The 20,708-nt window shown below is 35.1% G+C and overlaps 1 protein-coding gene across 1 annotated transcript; it reads left to right on the top strand.

The window, feature by feature from the left end:
- Positions 1 to 524: 524 nt before the first annotated feature.
- LOC103600883 (anoctamin-5-like) lies at positions 525 to 20,540 on the top strand (the record flags this gene model as incomplete). Its single annotated transcript, XM_008585215.1, has 5 exons — positions 525 to 596; positions 3,862 to 3,912; positions 12,696 to 12,809; positions 18,823 to 18,891; positions 20,100 to 20,540. Coding segments are annotated over exons 1-5 (747 nt in total), but the record flags the coding sequence as incomplete, so codon positions are not given.
- Between the last annotated feature and the right edge of the window lie 168 nt (positions 20,541 to 20,708).

Genomic DNA, 20,708 nt, shown 5'->3' with positions numbered 1-20,708 from the left:
ATCACCAGCTACTAGGGAAATGCAAAGTAAGACCAAAGACAGATATTGCTGTATACCTGTTAGAACAGCTAAAATAGAAAATAGTGACAATAGAGTTACTGGGGAGGATGCAGAGAAACCGAATCTCTCATACGTTACTGATGGGAAGATAAAATGGTACAGTCACTTTTGAAAACTGTTGAGGAGCTTCTCACCTAAATATATACTTACCATATGACTTGGGTAATCATACTCTTGGGCATTTATCCCACAGAAATGAAACATATTCACACAAAAACCTGTACACAAATGTTCATAGGAGCTTTATTTGTAGTACCCAAAAGTGGAAACAACCCAAAAGTCCTACAGTAAGAGAATGATTAAACAAACTGGCACAGTCTTACCATGGAATACTACCCACCAATAAAAAGGAACAAACTATTGATAAACACGACAACTTGGATAGATCTCCAGGGCATATGCTGAGTGGAAAAGAAAAAAAACAAAAAACACTCTTGACAGAGATTTCAGACAATATTATAAAGATGGAGGACAAATTAGTGTTCCTAGGAGATGTGAATGTTGATCGAAAGGAAAGTGGACATAAATTTAAAGGGGTAGCATAAGGGAGATTTTTGTGGATGGAATACCTCTATATCTTGATTGGGTTGGTTCTTACACAAATGTACAAATACGATAAAATGATATAGAACTATACACTCCCATTGTACTCATTCCAGTTTCCTGATTTTGATATTTTACTATAGTTATATGAGGAATAACCATTAGGGGACAATAGCCAGGAGGTACATGGGATCTTTCTGTACTATTTTGGCTAATTCCTGTGAAGCTATAATTATTTCAAAATAAAAAGTAAGAAAAAAAATGTATTATTTCACCTTCTTTAATGCCAAATTACTTTTTATTTTGCTATTGACACTCAAATACTATAAAAACAAAAGATCTACATTGCAGTCAATTTTTTAAAAAATAGATGTTGGTAATAGAATATTCATTTATTTAGTAATTGGTAGAAATTACTAAAATCAATGTATTTAGTTCATTACCAAATTTATAAATATGATGAATGCTTGGACATATAAAAGACAGAAGAATATGTAAAAATTCCAGGTTTGTTTTTCCAAAATAATTTTATACTTTTAAAAGATCTGTGCTTTTATGATTGCTTAAACTTTTAAAGGGCTAAATTCTAGTGTTACTTCTGATTTAGAATTAATGTAGGTCATCATGGAACATTGTTACAATCTTTTTGAGATCTGAAAATGCATGTGATGTAAAAGTTTATAATATGATAAGTAAATTTATGTTATGATCACTACAAAGTAAGCAAAAAATAATTTTAGAAAGCCAGCATTTATTGAGAACCCATGTATTATTTATTGTCACTATATGGAAGTTGTGGTATAGAAAGGTTAACTTGCTCAGGTTTACATATGCAATTTGTTTTGCATATATTTGTAATTAGTTTTAAATAATTGAAGAAAAAAGGTTAGAAGTATATAAAGTGAAACTGTATAAATCGGATTATTATATCTGCTAAGGTTTGGAGCTGGGATTCTAAACACAGGTAGTCTGATTCTAGAGCTTGCTCTTAATCACTGTACAATATTACTTCTTTAACAATACTGTTTTAAGAATCCTGTGTAGAAGTATTTTTTTGGAATCTCAGTCTTCAAATCATTGCTACCTATGTTCAGAATACTGAAAATGGCTACTAATTTTCTATGATGATTTATAGGTCCTCTGAATAGTGCCACATTTTGTTACTAGTGGAAGTTTGTGTCATTCATTCATTTATTAATTTCATTTCATTTTGTACAATTTCATCTAATTCTTTACTGGCTGGGGTCAGGGAAGGAGGCAGCCTGAGACATAAAAGCTATGGCCACTGTAGAGGGAAATGTAGACTTGAGAACATCATGGATTCATTTTTTTTTTTTGCCTAAAACTAAGGTCAATGAGAAATGGGACAATGAAATACTCAGCAAAAAGTGGAAGAAAGCTACATTATTTTATTTTACATTTTGCAAAGTGAAAATATATCCACCGCTTTTGATTGGAAATCAGAGCAAACACTTTTCCTAAAGTGAGAGATTGTAAAGTGACTAGCCTGTTTGCTTTGGAACCTTAATATATGTTTCCTGAATCTTCCTATAAGCAAATCAACTGATCTTTCTCTAGCATAATTGAAAAAATAGGTTTTGAGGAATCAATATAAAGCGAAGCTATAATAGATTGGTTTATTGTCTTACCAGCAGAAATGTAGCTGCACAATTTATTTTTAGAGGGTGCTATTTCACTGTTGAGTGATCAAGATATTTATGAGCTTTATTTAATATCCGATGTATTTAGATGAGCTAGTGGAATTCGTTCAGTCCACAAGTTTATAAAATCACATATAAGTGAAACAGAATTTTGAGGATTTATTTACTCATATATCCTCAGTCTTCCCACAGCTCTTCCCACCTGTCTCAGGATCACTTTAATACCAGAGATGACAATCATCTTTTTGTGTAATTTATACTGAATACAGTAGTATGAAAATTGATATGTGTTCAAAATTTTCTCTTCATCCTCCTTAAGAACACAGAGAAGTTACTGCTTTTTTTCTGACACATTCTGCTTCTTTGTGGAACGTTCTGCTACTTAACATTTGTAACACTGGGTTTATTTCTAAGATGTTCTTTTGAGTATTTTAAAGATAGGTTCATAGCACTTTTTGCTTCTATTTTCAAAACTGATTTTACCGGTGTCACCTGGGCATAATGAGATGCTAGTTGTTATTTTCCAAGAACAACATAAGAGAATTTCTAGTCTGGACATGAATTTCAGGTCATTTCTGTTAGCTGCTGCCTTTCCATAGCTCTCTTCTGTACCTGTCACTAGTGACTGCTGAGAAGTGATTGGGTACGATCTTAGGAGCATGTCCTGTGGTGTGTGGGCTATCATGTACCATGAGGATTTGAAAATCTATCATACACTGAGGGAGGCATCACTATTTCTTTAATTGTAAGTGGTTTGTGTGTATTTATGTACATGTATGGCTTTTTCCTTGGGTTATAAGTACAAATTTTTAAGAATTCTGATGGTGCATTTTTTAAAGTATTCACTTTAATAATTCCAAACAGACAATTATTGCTGCTTTTGCTGTTGGTCCTGTTCAGGATTCAGTATCATTAAAAGAATAGAGGGCTGGACAGTTAGCTCAGTTGCTTAGAGTGTGCTGCTAACACCAAGGTCCATGGTTCCATTGTTGTACCAGCCACCCGGCCAGCTAAGAGGGAAAAAAAATAAAAGAATAACAGAGCTCCTTGTTATTTCTCTGTTGTATAGTAGTTCTTGACTATTTCTTTCTTTTTTTTTTTTTTTTTTCTTTTTTTTTTGTGACCGGTAAGGGGATCGCAACCCTTGGCTTGGTGTTGCCTGCACCACACTCAGCCAGTGAGCGCACGGGCCATCCCTATATAGGATCCGAACCCGCAGCGGGAGCCCTGCTGCGCACCCAAGCACTGCACTCTCCTGAGTGCGCCACAGGGCCAGCTCGTTCTTGACTATTTCTAATGTCACAGATTTTGTTTTTATGATTTGATAAAGCTATCTCTCAAATTCTCATTCTCTCTGCACACATATAGACACACATATGCACAGATACATACACCCACACATGCATGAACATACATGCACATGTATACACATATATACACAGTTTTGCATACAATTCCAGGTGTTTCATAGATTCCATGAGTTCCAGGTTTAGTATTTCTGCATATAGAACCTAGAGTTTTTGTTAATGAAACTTAAATGCTCCCCCTTCCCTCAATTTGCACTGGCATTAACAGCTTTATATTTTCCCCCTGTTAGCAGAGCCTGAGCAGCACCGAGACCAGCTTTCTCATCAGTGAAGAATCAACGGTAAGCAATGATGGGTACTATCTTTTCCTGTTTAAACACGAATAAGGTGTCTTTTTATAATCTGAAGTGGTGATGCTCTTTCCCAGTTCAGTTATTTTACATGCCCCCATACATAGTATTTGAGAATTTATTATATTAGAAAAAAAAAAACATTTTCGTTAGAGAAAAAAAATCAAACTTATTTATGAGAATAACACATTAATCATTAGCACTTTGCTTGCATTTTAATATTTCCCAGGTTTGCAAATGAGAAAATGAAAGGTCGAAGAGGTTTAATGTCTTGACCAAAATTATTCATATGTTTAATGGGTAGATCCTAGACTAGAACTCAAGTTTCTGAGGCCTAGTTCAGTATTCTTTCTTCATTACATCACTCTTCTTATCTTGAAGTACATGCCTAAGAATAATAATGAAGTATAATTTATTTATTTAAAAAATTTGAATATTAATTAAATGGTTTATAAAGGGACATTTTTTTTTTATTATTTGCGTTTGGCCTGGGAATCTGAACTGTTGAGCTTGGTGTTATAGGGATGTAATATTTTTATTAGTTCCTTAGTAAATAAAAGATGCTGTTTCGGAAGATGGGGAACTAGAGTTAAATTTTGATACTGACTATTTATTGATTTTTTTGGCAGCTGGCCAGTTAGGGGATCTGAACCCTTGACATTGTTGTTATACATACTGATAATTTTAACATAGATAATAGTTTGCTTTTCACTTGGGTGCTAATCTTTAGTATTGGGGTCAATCAAATAAAAATAATTGAAATTTTTTGGGGTTTTATTTATTTATTTTTTGATTGTATAAAACATTTGTATGATTCCAAAGTTGAAAACCGTAGATTGAGACAGGTCTATTTCTTTATTTATGTATTTATTTGTTTGTTTGTTTGTTTTTGGCTATTGGCTGGTATGGGGATCTAAATATTGAATAAGGTCTAATGAAGCCTAAATCTTATACAATTTTGGTGTCACTCTTTTTTTTTTTCTTCCAAATTTTATTTTATTTTGTCAATATACAATGTGGTTGATTATTGTGGCCCAAGTACTGAAACCTCCCTCCCTCCTTCCTCTCCTCCCTCCCTCCCAACAATGTCCTTTCTGTTTGCTTGTTTTGTCAATATACAATGTGGTTGATTATTGTGGCCCAAGTACTGAAACCTCCCTCCCTCCTTCATCTCCTCCCTCCCTCCCAACAATGTCCTTTCTGTTTGCTTGTCGTATCAACTTCAAGGAATTGAGGATTGTAGTTATGCTCTATCTCAGTAAGGATGAATAAATTATTTGGAATTCTTCTATATGGGAAGACTGCCTTCCTTCTTTCCTTTATTTTCCTTCTTTCCTTCCTTTTCTTTTCTTCTTTGCTTCCTTCCTCCCTCTCTTTCTCTCTTTCCTTCTTTGTCTTTCCTTCTTTCTCTCTCTCCTTCCTTCCTTCTTTGTTTCCTTTCTTTTTTTTTAATCAGTATGGACTTAGGGATATTTATTTTATACCTTATGTTATAAGTCTAATACTACTTTATTTATTTTATTGCTCAGATTGTTCTAGCTTTATCTATTGGGAGCTTTTCCACTGACTCCTGAATCCCTTAGACATACCCCTATTATTTTTGTTTTGCTTTTAGCATTTTCTTCCTCTCTGATACTATAAGTTGCTTCAAGCTCATCTTGAACATTTCTTGCCTCAGTACTAAAGTCAGCCATTTTTTCCAGGGACTTTTTTTTTTTTTAATATTATAGAAGTATCACTAAAAATCTACATCATTCAGGGCCCTATTAGACATACTTAAAGCAGGATAATTTGAGGAGGGCTTAATAAAGAAACTTTTACAAAAACAGGGTGCAGGAGAATACCAGTATATGTCGGTCTAGTAACCATGAATTTATTGTCATCCATAGAACGGAAGTTATTGGAACCCCGAAGGAGAAAGTCATATACTTAAGACATTCTTCAGAGGTTCAGTAACCTTCAGTGGAGGGATACAGCCTTCCCGAATCCAATGTTAGGAAGGAAGACAGTCTGTTTCCTTCCTACAATCATCTGTGGGAAGCCAGAGATGAAGGGTGTTCTTTGATATGTATACTGGTCACCCTCACAGGACAGAAAGCAAGATGGAAAGGTTTGGAGAGGGGATCTGCTGGTACAAACCAAAGATACCCAGCAGAATATCATCGGACATACTTGCTTTTTGGAAAAAAAAAATGGAGTCTGTGGTTTCTGCTAGTATTATGATAGGACTTCATCATATGGACAATTTAACATAATTTAATATTTTACTTGTAATTAAGTAGTCAACAGTGGATTTAATTGACTATCTAAATTGTTACCTAACTTGCCAGTATAGAAGGGTCACAAAAACTATTAAATGAAATATAGAAAGAAGGAGACAATTGTACTTAAGATAACCTGTCTTAGAGTGTGTACCGTGTGTGTTTGGAAGGAATAATTTGTTAATAATTTGGTAAGTTTAATGAGAGAAGAATGGGAATTGAAAAGGCACACTAGAGGCATACTTTAATAATGACAGATATGCCATTAACAGGTTTTGAAGGAATGTGGGTTTTGATAACATCAGGGATCATATTCCAAATATTTAACAACTGATATGGCATAGGCACAAACCAATCAGAAGGGACATTTGAATAAATTCACCAGAATCAATCAGTATGAATAAGCACAGTATTTATAATAGAGCTATGTATATATTTAGATATTATTACTCCAGGGTTCAGACATCTTAATTCATTCTCCTAGTGATTTCATCCAGTTTTATGGCTTTAAATACAATTGATATGCCATCAACTCTCAATTTAAGTTTCTAGTGTAGACATCTTTCCTGAACTTCACCCTTAAGTATCCAAGTGCTCTCCCAGTAATGCATTTGGATATCTAAAGTACATCTCAAGATTAATATGTCTAAAATGTAATTCTTGATATTCCCCTACAAAAATCTGCTTTGTTGAAGTCTTCCACATCTCAGCTATATACAACCCATTCTTCTATTTGCTCAAGTCAAAAATTTCATAAAAAATTATCGTTATGGGCCGAGCCCGTGGCACACTCAGGAGGGTGCGGCGCTGGGAGCGTGGCAGCGTTCCCGCCGCGGGTTCGGATCCTATATAGGATGACCGGTGCGCTCACTGGCTGAGCGCAGTGCGGCCGGTCTCAAAAAGGACAAAAAAAAAAAAAAAATTATCGTTTTTGGTTATACATTCCATGCAATAAAATGCACCCATACTAAGTGTATACTTTGATGAGTTTTAACAAACTACAACAATCAAAAGGTGGAAGATTTCCATTACCCCAAAAAGCTCCCTTTTGCTGTTTCATCCCTACCCTCTCCTAGGCAACCATGGATTTGCTTTTTTTTCTCTAATGTAGTATGTAAATTGCAAGTTACATATTATTTGTTCTCTAGCTTTTGGTTTGTTCTGCTCAGCATAATGTTTCTGAGACTCATCCAAAACTTCAAATGGTAATGATAAAATTGGTTCTTGTTGAATGTCTGTAGTTTTTTTGTTGTTGTTTATTTGTTTTATTGCTGAATAGTATTCCATTGTATGGATATACCAAAATTTATTTATGCATTCATCCATTAATGGATATTTGAGTTATTTTCAGTTTGGGGACCATTATGCATAAAGCTGTACTGAACATTCATGTAAGAAGCGTTTGTATAGATGTATATTTTGATTTTGGGGAAGTAATTTCCAAGGAGTAGAATTTCTGGTCATATGGAACATGTATGTGTAACTTTATGTGAAACTACGAAACTACTGTTGGCCGTTCATATCTGTAGGTTTAGATGGCTTCATGCATCCATGGATTCAACCAACCATGGATCAAAAATATTTGAAAAAAAAATGCATCAGTAGTCAACATGTACAGACATTATTCCCTAAACATTATAGTAACAACTATTTACATAGTATTTATGTTATATTAGGTATTATAAGTAATTTAGAAATGATTTAAAGTGTATAGTCGGATGTGCATAGGCTATATGCAAATACCATGCTATATTATATCAGGGAATTGGGCAGCAGATTTTGGTATCTGCAGGAGATCCTGGAACCAATCCCCCGTGGTTACCAAGGGACTCCTGTATTTTTAAAAGTGGTTGTACCATTTGTAGCATTTGATATTGCCAGCTTTTAGTTTTAGTAATTCTGGTAGATGGGTAGTGGTATTTGTGATTTCAGTTCTTGTTTCCCTGTTGAATAATGATGTTGCCTGTATTTTTGTGGGCATGTTGGGTATTCATATTATCTTCTTTTGTGAACTATCTGTTCAAATCTTTTGTGCATTTTTAAAAATGAGGTTGATTATTATTTTATTGACTTGCAAGAGTTGTTTATATATTCTGGATGCAAGACCTTTGTCAGCTGTATTTATTGTGAACATTTTCTTCCAGTCTTTACTCGTCTTTTCATTTACAGTGTTTTAAGACGAGCAAATTCAAATGTTTTGAAGTTCAATTTCTTGTCTTTTTTTTCTTTTATGGTCCATGCTTTTTGTGTTCTATCTAAGAAATATTTACCTACACTAAGTAGGTATTACTAAGTAATACTAAGTAGGGGAGATTCACAGATTTTCTTCAGTTTTATAGTGATAGCTTTTATGTTTAGGTTTATGTTTGGGTTAATGCTAATCCAGGGCCCATAAAAGTCATAATGCAGCCCTGCAGAGCTTAGCGTAGAACTCTTTCATTTCCCTTAACAATTCTGTACTGAATTTAGGGAAACCATTTGAGAAGAACAGTAAACTGTGAATCTCATGAAAGATACTAAGAAAATCAAAGTGCTGAGGTGAAAATGTGAGGCCATGAAGTATATAGTATAAAATATACTTTTAACAATGACTAACATTCATCTTGTACCTGTTGTACTTTTTAAAATAACAATACTGACTCCTCTATGTACCTGTTGTGTTTTTAAATAACAATACTAACTCCTCTATGTATACATAGAAACCTCAATAGTTTACACAGCAGTAATTTTTCACTCTAATATTTATCAGTTGTTTAGGCCTCTTCAGCCAAGTCTAGGAAGAGAACAATTTAAGTATAATTTGCATGACAAGAACTGAACTCTCTTAATGATAATTTTATTAGATCATTTATCCTTTCTTTACACTATGAAATATGCACAATCCTTTCATTATCGTGTGTGGTCTGGTTTCCTTTAAAATATTATTGATTATCCTAGATATTTTTAGGTAATTGCCTTGGTATTTTAACTAATGACCATGGTAATTGAAGATTGGCAACAACTTAGTATTTAAATAATTGAATGACATTTCCTTTTTTCCAGTATTTTGGGAGAGGTCATGAAATATTTAAAAAGGAACCCTGGGTAAACTTTCTATACCATACATCATCCCAGTATAATTATAGTAATTTTGCTTTCTTTGTCTGATATATGTAGGCAAACTTAACAGAATATCTGTTTTACTTTGTGTTTTCGTTATTTCCATGTTTTCCTTCATTATTCTTTTTTTCTATCTCCTTTCTTTCTTAATCCAATTCCACAAATACTTACTACTTAACGTCACTATATAAAGAATTTAGGAGATTTTACTTTGAAGCCTCTTCTTTTTTTCCTTTTATTTTTTTATTGTTTTCTTTCTGTTTTTTTTTTCTTCTTAACTTCTTGCTAACTTCTCTACCCTCCAGCTTTAAATATCACACACACATGCACATTTATAGAGTTGTCATACTGAGGGTTTGTTTGTTTGTATATCTGTTATTTGGAATCTTTACTTTAATCCTGGGCAGGATTTGCTAACTCTCTATTGGTTGCTTCACAGCCTGCAAAGAGATACAATTTGTTCCTGAGACGGCGTCTTATGGTAAAACCAATGCTGAATAATGCTGCTTATGCTCTGGATGGCTGTAGTAATAGCATGGGTCATTTTTTCTTCCAGTGAAAACTATTGATTTGGGGGGAATTGTCACAGATTCGTAATCCCTAGGCAATTGAAGTTTCAGTGGTGATTCTTAATCTTTTTTGGATCTGATAAAATCTATAGAGCCTCTTTCTAAGAATGTATAAATGCACACACACACACACACGCACACGTGTTCATAGTTTACATATTTTCAGAGGTCTATGAACCCTATTAAGAATACAGATTTATGAACCTTAGAATAACGACATCATTCAAAGAGAAGCCATTCAGGTGTTTGCTTCATTTTTAAATAGGCATTTCTAGGAACAAATCAAATATAAATACAAATAAACAGACACATACACTGCAAAATATGATCTTAATGTCATGTTTTGGGCAATACAAAAGCATGATGTGTTTTAATAGTATGCAGTTATGTTAACAAAATTATCAGTGTTTTTCTGCCCCAGTTAGCTTTAACCAGTTTTTGTTAACAGCCCTAAGACATGAATGTACTCATGGTGATTTACAAGACTGCCAGTGATTTTTTTTTCATATTTAAAAAAATAATATTACAGTTTACAGTCAAGGCACAATATAACTATAGAAATTTGGGTTTTTCTAGGTAGTCTTTGGATTTCAGGAGAAGGAAAGTAAATATACCCCTTTTGTCTGTGCACTCAGGAAAAATAATTAGAATCACTATACTGTTAGCTGCTTTGTCTATTCCCTAATTGTCAAATGTTCTGAGTGTGATTTTTGTTGATTTCTCTATGCACATCTTCTGTCACAGAAAGTACTCTTGTGGACTTAAATTTAGCTTGTTTAAAAACAATAGAGCACTTGTAAATGTATCAGTTATTTTTTTTCTAAAAAAAAGACTGTCATAAACTTAGAGCAAAAGGACTATTGTTTTTTTTACCTCTAATTTGTCCTTTGATTATACTTAGTCTTATTAGTGTTTATTTTTTCTACTCCAGTTGGCTTTTACAAATTTTGGTGAATTTCATAAGATATGCTAATGCTGTGATTTTTTACAAGAGTGCCAATGATTTTTTTGCTTCCTTTTGTTTTCCTTTGCCCTTTTTTTTTTTAGTGGTTTATAACCAAGGTATACCATCATAGCAGTTTGAGTTTTCTCAGTTTATTTTCTTTTCTTTTAGGAAAGGGGAGATGATTATGCGTCCTTTGGCTGAGGTGCGGAGAACTCAGACATAACATTTGAGTTAATGTATTTTGATACTTAATCTCTAGACTTGCTAGATGTTTTTTGTCTATTTGTTCATTTTTCCACTCATTCTCTCTGTGCATTGGGAGGTAGTGTTTTCTGAGACGTATCAAGCTATATGCTCATATATAAATAGTTACTCTGTTTATAAGCCAGAGATCAAACATGAGATTGTTGTCTTATTTTCTTTTCTGAGAGACCTGTCTGACCTGACTTGGGTGAAAAATGGCATAGAGTGCCATAAAAGAAACTCATAAACTAATAGTGGTTGTGAAAATCAAAACCATCTGGTTCCCCATTTGCGGATTAGCTAAAGCAATTAGTAAATTGTCTCATTGTCATCCACTACATCATCCACTTGCATAATTCTTAGTATTACATGTGAACTATTACAAGTTAAATATATATAAACCATTAAGAAAGCCAAATCAGTCAAACATGAAATCCCTTATTTCTGAAGTTCTCTGGTGTTTTCGCTGTTTTGAAAGGGAAGTACTTAAGGCACTATACAACACGTGGTAGTTGAACTTGTAAGTTTTATTATACGGAGATAATTCATACAGCTTTAAACAAACCATTGATTTTGGCTCACCTGGGAAATTCATGTTGAAGAGAGATTTGCATGAGAGCTTAATTGTAGTAAGGCCAGCCAGCAAGCTTCCTGCTTTCTAATTTTTAACTGCACCTTGATTTTATTTTAATCCTTGAAAAGTTGAGTTAGAAAGTGGCACTTTTATGAAAACATAGTACAGTTGGCCCTCTGTGTCCATGGGTTCTGCATCCATGAACTCAACCAAGCTCAGATCAAAAATATTCAGAAAAAATTGTGTCTGTACTGAACATTTACAGACTTTTTTCATTGTCATTATTCCCTAAACGATGCAGTATAACAACTATTTCCATAATATACATTGTATTAGGTATTATAAGTAATCTAGATATGATTTAAAGTATACAGGAGGATGTGAATTGGTTATATGCAAAAATTACACCATTTTATATTAGGGACTTGAGCATCTGTGGATTTTGGTATCTGCTGGGGGGTCTTGGAACCAATCGCCCATGGATACTGAGGGACGACTGTATAAGCATTAATCAAGTTTATTTTCTTACAGTGAGATTCCATTAATTGGCCTGTAATTAATTATACCTCCAAAGTAGTATGTAACTATGACTTATTTAGTGGACTAGAGGGACGACTGTATAAGCATTAATCAAGTTTATTTTCTTACAGTGAGATTCCATTAATTGGTCTGTAATTAATTATACCTCCAAAGTAGTATGTAACTATGACTTATTTAGTGGACTGATATATCGTTTAATGAAGATAACAAGTCTGTCTGTGAATATATACATTTTGGGATCAATGTTTACCTCTATTCATTTTTTATTTTGGTATAATTGAAACATTTTGTTTTGTGTGCATATAGTGAATATGCTTAATTTACCCCTGAGTCACTATTGTTTGAACCCCTATATGGAATTTCACTTTATAAAACAAGAATAATCTTCTATTGATAAAAACTCTTGTTATTTGTCTTGACCTATCATTTCAAGACTGAAGAAAGAAATAGGTGGTAACCAAATTTTAGATAATCCTTTTCATGTTTTTGCCATTTGAGAAGAAAACTATAATTTAAAATTGTGTTATTTATGTCTCCTGCAGTTTCAAAAAAATAAACAAAGCAAAGATTCTATCTTCTTCCGAGATGGGATTAGGCAAATTGATTTTGTACTTTCCTATGTTGATGACATAAAGAAAGACATGGACATAAAGGCGGTAAGTACTTATCTTAGAGAAACAGGAATAATAAAGAGAAGCACATTCTATAGTTTGACATGAATATCTGCACTGAGTTATGTTTTAGAAGTCAGAGGTCTCTGAAATGTTACTGAAAGCTGAAATTGGGTGAGGAAAATACAAAATAGGCAGTCTGAGAATGGGTGTGTAAAGTCAATTTTAGTTTTTGGATATCTTAGAGACTAACTTCTTTTTCTTCTTCCAAGTAACTGAGTTATTTTTTTATATACTTCAGCTTAGATTTTAAATGTGACCTCCAAAGTCTGAGGTGTGGGTCTGAATATAATATTTGCCTTTGTATCAAGGTTTTGTTTTGAAAATGTATGACTAATCCATCCTATCTTAAATAGCCTTTATATTGTGCTCTATTCCTGACCCTACTTTATTTTCAATATAACACACCACTTTCTTTACTTATACTGTTTATTCTTTTTTTATTTGTTTACTGTCTCTAACACCATAAATTAAATTCATGAGGCCAAAGACTTTATCTTGGTCATTGCTGTATATCCAAGTGCCTAGAATGGTGGTTGGATCATAATGAATGCTCAATAAATATTCGATATTTGAAAAAACATTTAACCTATTTATCTATATGTATAACCAGATGTATATAAACATGTGTGTATATATACTTATAAAGCAAATGTCATACAAAATAAAAATGAAAAACTACACGTTATCCCCATAAGACCCTGTGCGTATCCAGTTCTTTCTCTTTCCTCCACATTTTCTCTGGAAACCCTTCCACCAAGCCTCTGAAATTCATGGACTATCATCATTTTCATCTCTGTATGTTCCCTTTAAACTTGCCTCTTCATTGAGGTTTGCTGCTTCCCCTAACAGTCCTCTCAAGTGGTGGTTTTTCCTCACACAGCCTTCCCTGGAGATGAGGCTGATGCTGCTTGCCCTCTTTGTATCTTGTTCATTAGTTGATTGTCCTCCCTTGACCCTAAAATACATGAGCTTTAAATCTCGTCAGGTGTATTACTGCTCTGCCTTGTTGCTGTCATTTATTTCTTCCTGGAACTTCCCTTTTATTTCTCAACAATTCTAGGTCCTGGCTCACTGTCAATCTCTCCACCAATCCTCCTTTTTTAATCACTGATAATCTCAATGCATACATAAATGATTATTTTGGCACTCTGTCCTCTCTGTTCCTTTTGAACTACCTTTTCCAAGGATCTTAGCCTCTAACTCAGCCATTTGCTCCTCTGGAACTTGTCATTACTAATAACTACAACTATTTATGATCTCATTCTATGTGTCCAACTGTCTGACCAACCCCTCAAATCTTTCTGACCCATACCCTTCTAGGTCCAGAATCCTGCTAGTTCCAGATAAGATACAATTGTCTTACCACCTTTTTAGTGCTTCTTAGCCCTCTTTCCTATATTTATCCAGCTTCAGTTTCATGGTCACAATTATAACCATGAAGCCATCAAATCCCTTGCCCCTCTCTCAGTTGTACTTACTGGGCAAAATAATAATTTAGTTAAACCCAACTGTTCACCTACTACATGCCAGCACCCATGTGGGAAGAAAAACATGTAACTCACTGACTAATTTTTCCTTGTATTTGTGCCGTGGACCTCAACTGGGTCCTTAATGCTGTCTGGAGATCATACTTTACTTACCTATTCTGTTGTCTCCCACTCTTCTAGATAACAGTTTTATAACTTCTTCTGTCTCTTCATGCTTCCTGTGCTTCTTCCTCATCTTCAAGCTAAGTTGCCCACACTTTTCTTCTTCACTGAGAAAACTGAAGAGGAGAAATTATATAAATTTCATCACCACATCTGTCCATCCAAGAGCATTTTAACCTAAATAATCTACCTTCCTTTCTCTTTCCATAGATGAACTATTTATCCTTTTGTCTAAAGCCAAATCTTCCACTTGTGACCTGGATTTTATTTCTTCTTGCCTCTCCCAGTATCCTACCACATCTGTCCATCCAAGAGCATTTTAACCTAAATAATCTACCTTCCTTTCTCTTTCCATTGATGAACTATTTATCCTTTTGTCTAAAGCCAAATCTTCCACTTGTGACCTGGATTTTATTTCTTCTTGCCTCTCCCAGTATCCTCCGCAGGTTTAGCGATTCATTAGAAGTACAGAACTCAGCATATAGTCATGCTCATGGTTATGTTTTATTACATGGAAATAGTACAAAGCAAAAGCAGCAAAGGGAAAAGATTCATGAGGCAAGTCCAGAGTAAATCAGGAGCAAGCTTACGAGAGTCCTCTTCCAGTGGAGTCACACAGGATACACTTAATTTCTCTAGCAACAATGTATGACAAACACATGTGAAGTGTTGTCTATTGGGCAAGCTCATTAGAGACTCAGTGCCCTAGTCTTTTATTGGGGGCTGGTCACCTTGTCACCTTCTGAGTGGCATACACCAAAATCGCTAAACCTGCGGGGGATACTGGGAGAGGCAAGAAGAAATAAAATCCAGGTCACAAGTGGAAGATTTGGCTTTAGACAATCGCTAAACCTGCGGGGGATACTGGGAGAGGCAAGAAGAAATAAAATCCAGGTCACAAGTGGAAGATTTGGCTTTAGACAATCGCTAAACCTGCGGGGGATACTGGGAGAGGCAAGAAGAAATAAAATCCAGGTCACAAGTGGAAGATTTGGCTTTAGACAATCGCTAAACCTGCGGGGGATACTGGGAGAGGCAAGAAGAAATAAAATCCAGGTCACAAGTGGAAGATTTGGCTTTAGACAATCGCTAAACCTGCGGGGGATACTGGGAGAGGCAAGAAGAAATAAAATCCAGGTCACAAGTGGAAGATTTGGCTTTAGACAATCGCTAAACCTGCGGGGGATACTGGGAGAGGCAAGAAGAAATAAAATCCAGGTCACAAGTGGAAGATTTGGCTTTAGACAATCGCTAAACCTGCGGGGGATACTGGGAGAGGCAAGAAGAAATAAAATCCAGGTCACAAGTGGAAGATTTGGCTTTAGACAATCGCTAAACCTGCGGGGGATACTGGGAGAGGCAAGAAGAAATAAAATCCAGGTCACAAGTGGAAGATTTGGCTTTAGACAATCGCTAAACCTGCGGGGGATACTGGGAGAGGCAAGAAGAAATAAAATCCAGGTCACAAGTGGAAGATTTGGCTTTAGACAATCGCTAAACCTGCGGGGGATACTGGGAGAGGCAAGAAGAAATAAAATCCAGGTCACAAGTGGAAGATTTGGCTTTAGACAATCGCTAAACCTGCGGGGGATACTGGGAGAGGCAAGAAGAAATAAAATCCAGGTCACAAGTGGAAGATTTGGCTTTAGACAATCGCTAAACCTGCGGGGGATACTGGGAGAGGCAAGAAGAAATAAAATCCAGGTCACAAGTGGAAGATTTGGCTTTAGACAGACTCAGGCCCGGATCAGACTTTCTACACAACCCAGGTGCACCGGGTCTCTGGAGAGCTGGAAGTACCTATAAAGTCAACCATTAAAACTTGAGCTGCACAAAACACCTTCCGTAGGGAATCAGCAGCAAAGCAGCAATTTAGCTAAACCACACAGCTCAAGTACTGGTCCTCCCAGGAAGTTCCACCATTTTAGAAATAAGCAAAGGACAAAAAATTAGTTCCGGCATAGGCACACTGTCAGCGCCTCAGCCCACCCAGGGACCTGAGGAATGGTGTCAGGGAATGGAGTCCCCTCCCACAACCAGGCATACCTCCAGTGCCTCAGGGGCTACCTGGGATCTTGAGGCTTGGAGCTGAGGAACGGACCCTCCTCCAACAACCAGGCACACCACCAGCTCCAAGGAGCATGACGAAAACATCACCTCCATGTGGGTGGCCCACGACAGCCACCATAGTAACCACAGCTGCTGTGAAAGCAGCTAGATATCACAACCAACATGCAGATGGTCTGCCAGCTACTGGAGTGCATTGACACAAGGAGAGTCAACAGCAGAGACCAAAGAAAAGAAGAGGGTGTCTCTCTCCACAAAGCCCATTCCAGAGTAACAGAAGAAGCATCTGCTCTATGATAATTTTGGGGGACCTGAGCACACCTCTCAGCATTGGACAGATCATGTACGCAAAAAATCAACAGAGTGACGATTACTCTTGTAGAAGGAGAGAAGAAATCTAGGGCAATTGGGGGGGGGTGGGGGAAGGAGAGGAGATTGGGGTGAGATTGGACAAGGGGCATAAAGAATAAGTATGATTTGTAACAATATATATATACTAGTAATATTGATTTGATCAATATATCTCAATGTTGAACCCCCACAATATGTATAATCAATTATGATTCAATAAAAAATAAAAAGAAAAATAGACTGGATGAGATTAACCAGCTGACAAGACATTATAGAAGAAAAGACTAGTGAACTTCAAGCCATAACAAAATAAACTCCCCCCAGCCCATGAAACTAGTAAGAAAAAGAATAAAGAAAATTCTGGCATCAAAAAATAAATAAATAAATAAATAAATAAAAATAAAATTTTCATTCCACTTTATCCATAGAAATATTTCCTAATATAAATGTTTTATCCTTGAGAGTCTTTTATTGTTCATTCAGTCATAACTTTGCTACAACAAATATATGTATATTGATTGAAAAATTTCTGTTATCTTTAAGCATAATACTCTAAGCCTGAAACTTTTCCCTTAGTATTGAATTATTTTTATAATTGTACAAATGCATAATTGTTAAAACATGAATATATTACAATATTTGACAAGGAATTATCAAACATAAAAAGCAAACTCATCATAAATGCATTGACTAATGAGATAGAGGAGATTTAAAATTGTTTTCTGTATTTATAGATGAATAAGAATTGTTTCTAGAATGAGATGGTTCAGTTTCAATTATATTCCTCTTTTGTTTTTATGTATGTTAATATAAAGGAAGATTGTTCAGATAAGGAAGTAGACTGGAATAGGGTATTGTTATAGCAGTGATAATCTTTTTTGAACTCCTTAATTACATCCCAAAATTCCAAAGTGATTTATCATTAAATAATGTTCAATGGTCTGTCATCTGGCTATTAGCTCTGCTTCAATTTTATTGAACTAAGAGAATCAACAACAATCTGATTTACAAAAGCATGTGTTGCTATAATTAGAAGTTATTCAATTTCTTAATATTGATAACACTATTTTGAATGTCCGTCTTCCCTTGTTTTTTGCTTTCCTGGAAGTTTACAGTTGGCCTTGCTTTAGTAACACAGGAGAAGGGCAATTACGAAAGGGTTGCTAAAAAAGGAGGACTTGCACCAGTACCACAGGCTGTTTTCATATGTTGTAAACATTCCAAGTAGAGAAAAAGAACATACTAAAATTACCTTTTGCTCCTTTTAAGTTTTCAGAGACCTTAAGGTAGATATACATATACCCATTTGAAGATAAGTGTCCTAGAATGTCCTATTGAAGCCTCTTAAAATTTCAGTCACTCTGAAATGTTTCACACTTAAATCATAAAGATATTTGGCCATTAATGCATTGTTTTAAAGACACAAATAATGATTATTCACAGTAATGATCTATAGTTAAATTTAATTTTAGTTTTTCTAAGTGAAGTCATTCTATCCTTGAAGACTAAAGTGCCATGATGATATTTTGACTTAAAATTGTATCAAATATATGTCATTTGAAGAGTACTGATCTTTGTAGTGAGTCTTCACAAATAGGATTATGATATGTCTTTCTGTTTATAAAGTTGTTTTTTTTTTTTAAGTTTGTTTTTCAGTGAAGTTTTGTGCTTTTCTTCAGAGAGAGGTCCTGCATATTTCCTGGAGATTATTCCTAGATATATTGGATTTTTATAGTTACTATGAACTATAGTACAGTTGAAAAGTAGACCATGGCAATAAGAAAGGAGTAATATACAGAATACTTTTACATACAACCATGAGAGGGGCAGAGAACAACCCAGAAGCATAGCCATTGTGTGCTGAGTCTGTTTGTCACTGAGCAAAATAAAAGTGTTCTGCCTAATTCTATTAATTTGTTTTGTCATAGGAAAGAAGAAAAGAATTTGAACAAAATCTCAGGAAAACAGGTCTTGAGTTGGAAATTGAAGACAAAAGGGTAAATGTAGTTGTTAATTTATATCAGAATCTTATAAGTGTTATTTTTTTCTTTTTCTGGTCTTTGACTGGAGAGACTTTGTGTTTGTGGGCAGTATAATAGCTCTTTGGGATACAGGTATGTTCACTGGGATGGCAGAGCCTGTGGTCTTACAGGTAAGCAGATCAGTGCCCTGAATATGAGATGATCAGTGGAACACTTTAAAAATGGACATACATAGTTTCTATTCATGGTGCAAATAAAGTGAAGACATGGTCTTTTTTTTCATAACTGTCTCATTTTGAAGGCTGCCTATGAACTGGTACCCTAAACAGTTAACTTTACTATGTTGCAGCATAAACTGTGATTTAAGCCAAGACACTCATGAATATGCCAACTTGTTTCTAACTCCCTTTCAATTCTGTTTTTCCAGAATTTCCTTCAAAATTGTTTTTAAAGACTTATAAAAGATCCCACCCTGTTTATGAAACTTCTAGAAGACACTCATGAATATGCCAACTTGTTTCTAACTCCCTTTCAATTCTGTTTTTCCAGAATTCCCTTCAAAATTGTTTTTAAAGACTTATAAAAGATCCCACCCTGTTTATGAAACTTCTAATACTCTCTAGTTTTAATGCTTTCTAGTTCTTATTTCTCCATTTTTACTGAGCTAATAAATGTGCACTATATCACACAATCTATAACTTATTTTCCTATGTAATGAACCCTTATTACCTAAAGTTCTTTCTCTTTGTGTAGGTTGTACATAAAGTCTGGGTAAGAAGAATGAGTATATTTTATAGTTTGTGTATATTCCTCATATAACCTAAGCAAAGTTTTGAGCTCATAGCTAGTCACTGAAAGCTTAACTGATTGCCAAGAGCCACATATGTAGCTGTGAATTTAGGGCTGAGTATACGTTGACCCTGAAATATATTTATAAAAGTATTTTCTTTCTCTGTCTGTATATCTCTGTCTCTCTTCCTTTCTGTCACACACACATATATTTTGTATACATATATATACATATATATGTGAGTGTGGACATGTAAGTATAAAATATATCTGTTTTGAGAACTGGTTTTCTAAAAGTTTTGCTAAAAAATTTAAATTAATTGAAAATACTGTGACATCTTTGAGATTTTATAAAATTTTGTTTCTTTTCATTAATCAGCTCAGTAACAAACAGATCAGTAAGCTTTCTGTTATTTTGCCTGTTGCTTATGCAGGACTCTGAAGATGGAAGAACTTATTTTGTCAAGATTCATGCCCCTTGGGAGGTATTAGTTACATATGCTGAAGTGTTGGGAATCAAAATGCCTATTAAGCAGAGTGAAGCTCCCCAACCTGAGAACACTCACTTAAGCTCCATCCGTGGGCCTGTGAAGCTTCCAGTGAAAGTGAAATATCCTCATCCTGAATATTTCACTGCCCAATTCAGCAGACATCGGCAGGAGCTCTTCCTCATTGAAGATCCAGCAACCTTCTTTCCATCTTCAACAAGAAACAGAATTGTAGGTAGAGAAGACCTTTGGGCACATCCCTTCAAGTACAGGATGTGTGCCTGTGATGCTTTCATACATGTGCATGTGAAATACTATGTCTGCAAGGGGTTTCTGTGTAGAACAGGAGCATTTGGTGGGATTGGGATGTTTGAAAGTCTGGACCACGTAAACTTGTTAATCTCTCTACCTCTCAAACCGTTGTTTAGAAATTAAAGGTTGACAGTGTGTATACAGTAAAGAGGCATTATGTGACACTTCAAAAAAAGCAATTGAGGGGCCGGCCCGGTGGCGCACTGGATAGTGCGCCACTTGGGAAGCACGGCGGCGCTCCTG

This window comes from Galeopterus variegatus, unplaced genomic scaffold (assembly GCF_000696425.1).
Source record: "Galeopterus variegatus unplaced genomic scaffold, G_variegatus-3.0.2 Scaffold3498, whole genome shotgun sequence".
Lineage (NCBI taxonomy): Eukaryota > Metazoa > Chordata > Mammalia > Dermoptera > Cynocephalidae > Galeopterus > Galeopterus variegatus.
The sequence above is the reverse complement of the archived record's forward strand: the minus strand, read 5'-3'. Positions and strand labels throughout refer to the sequence as shown.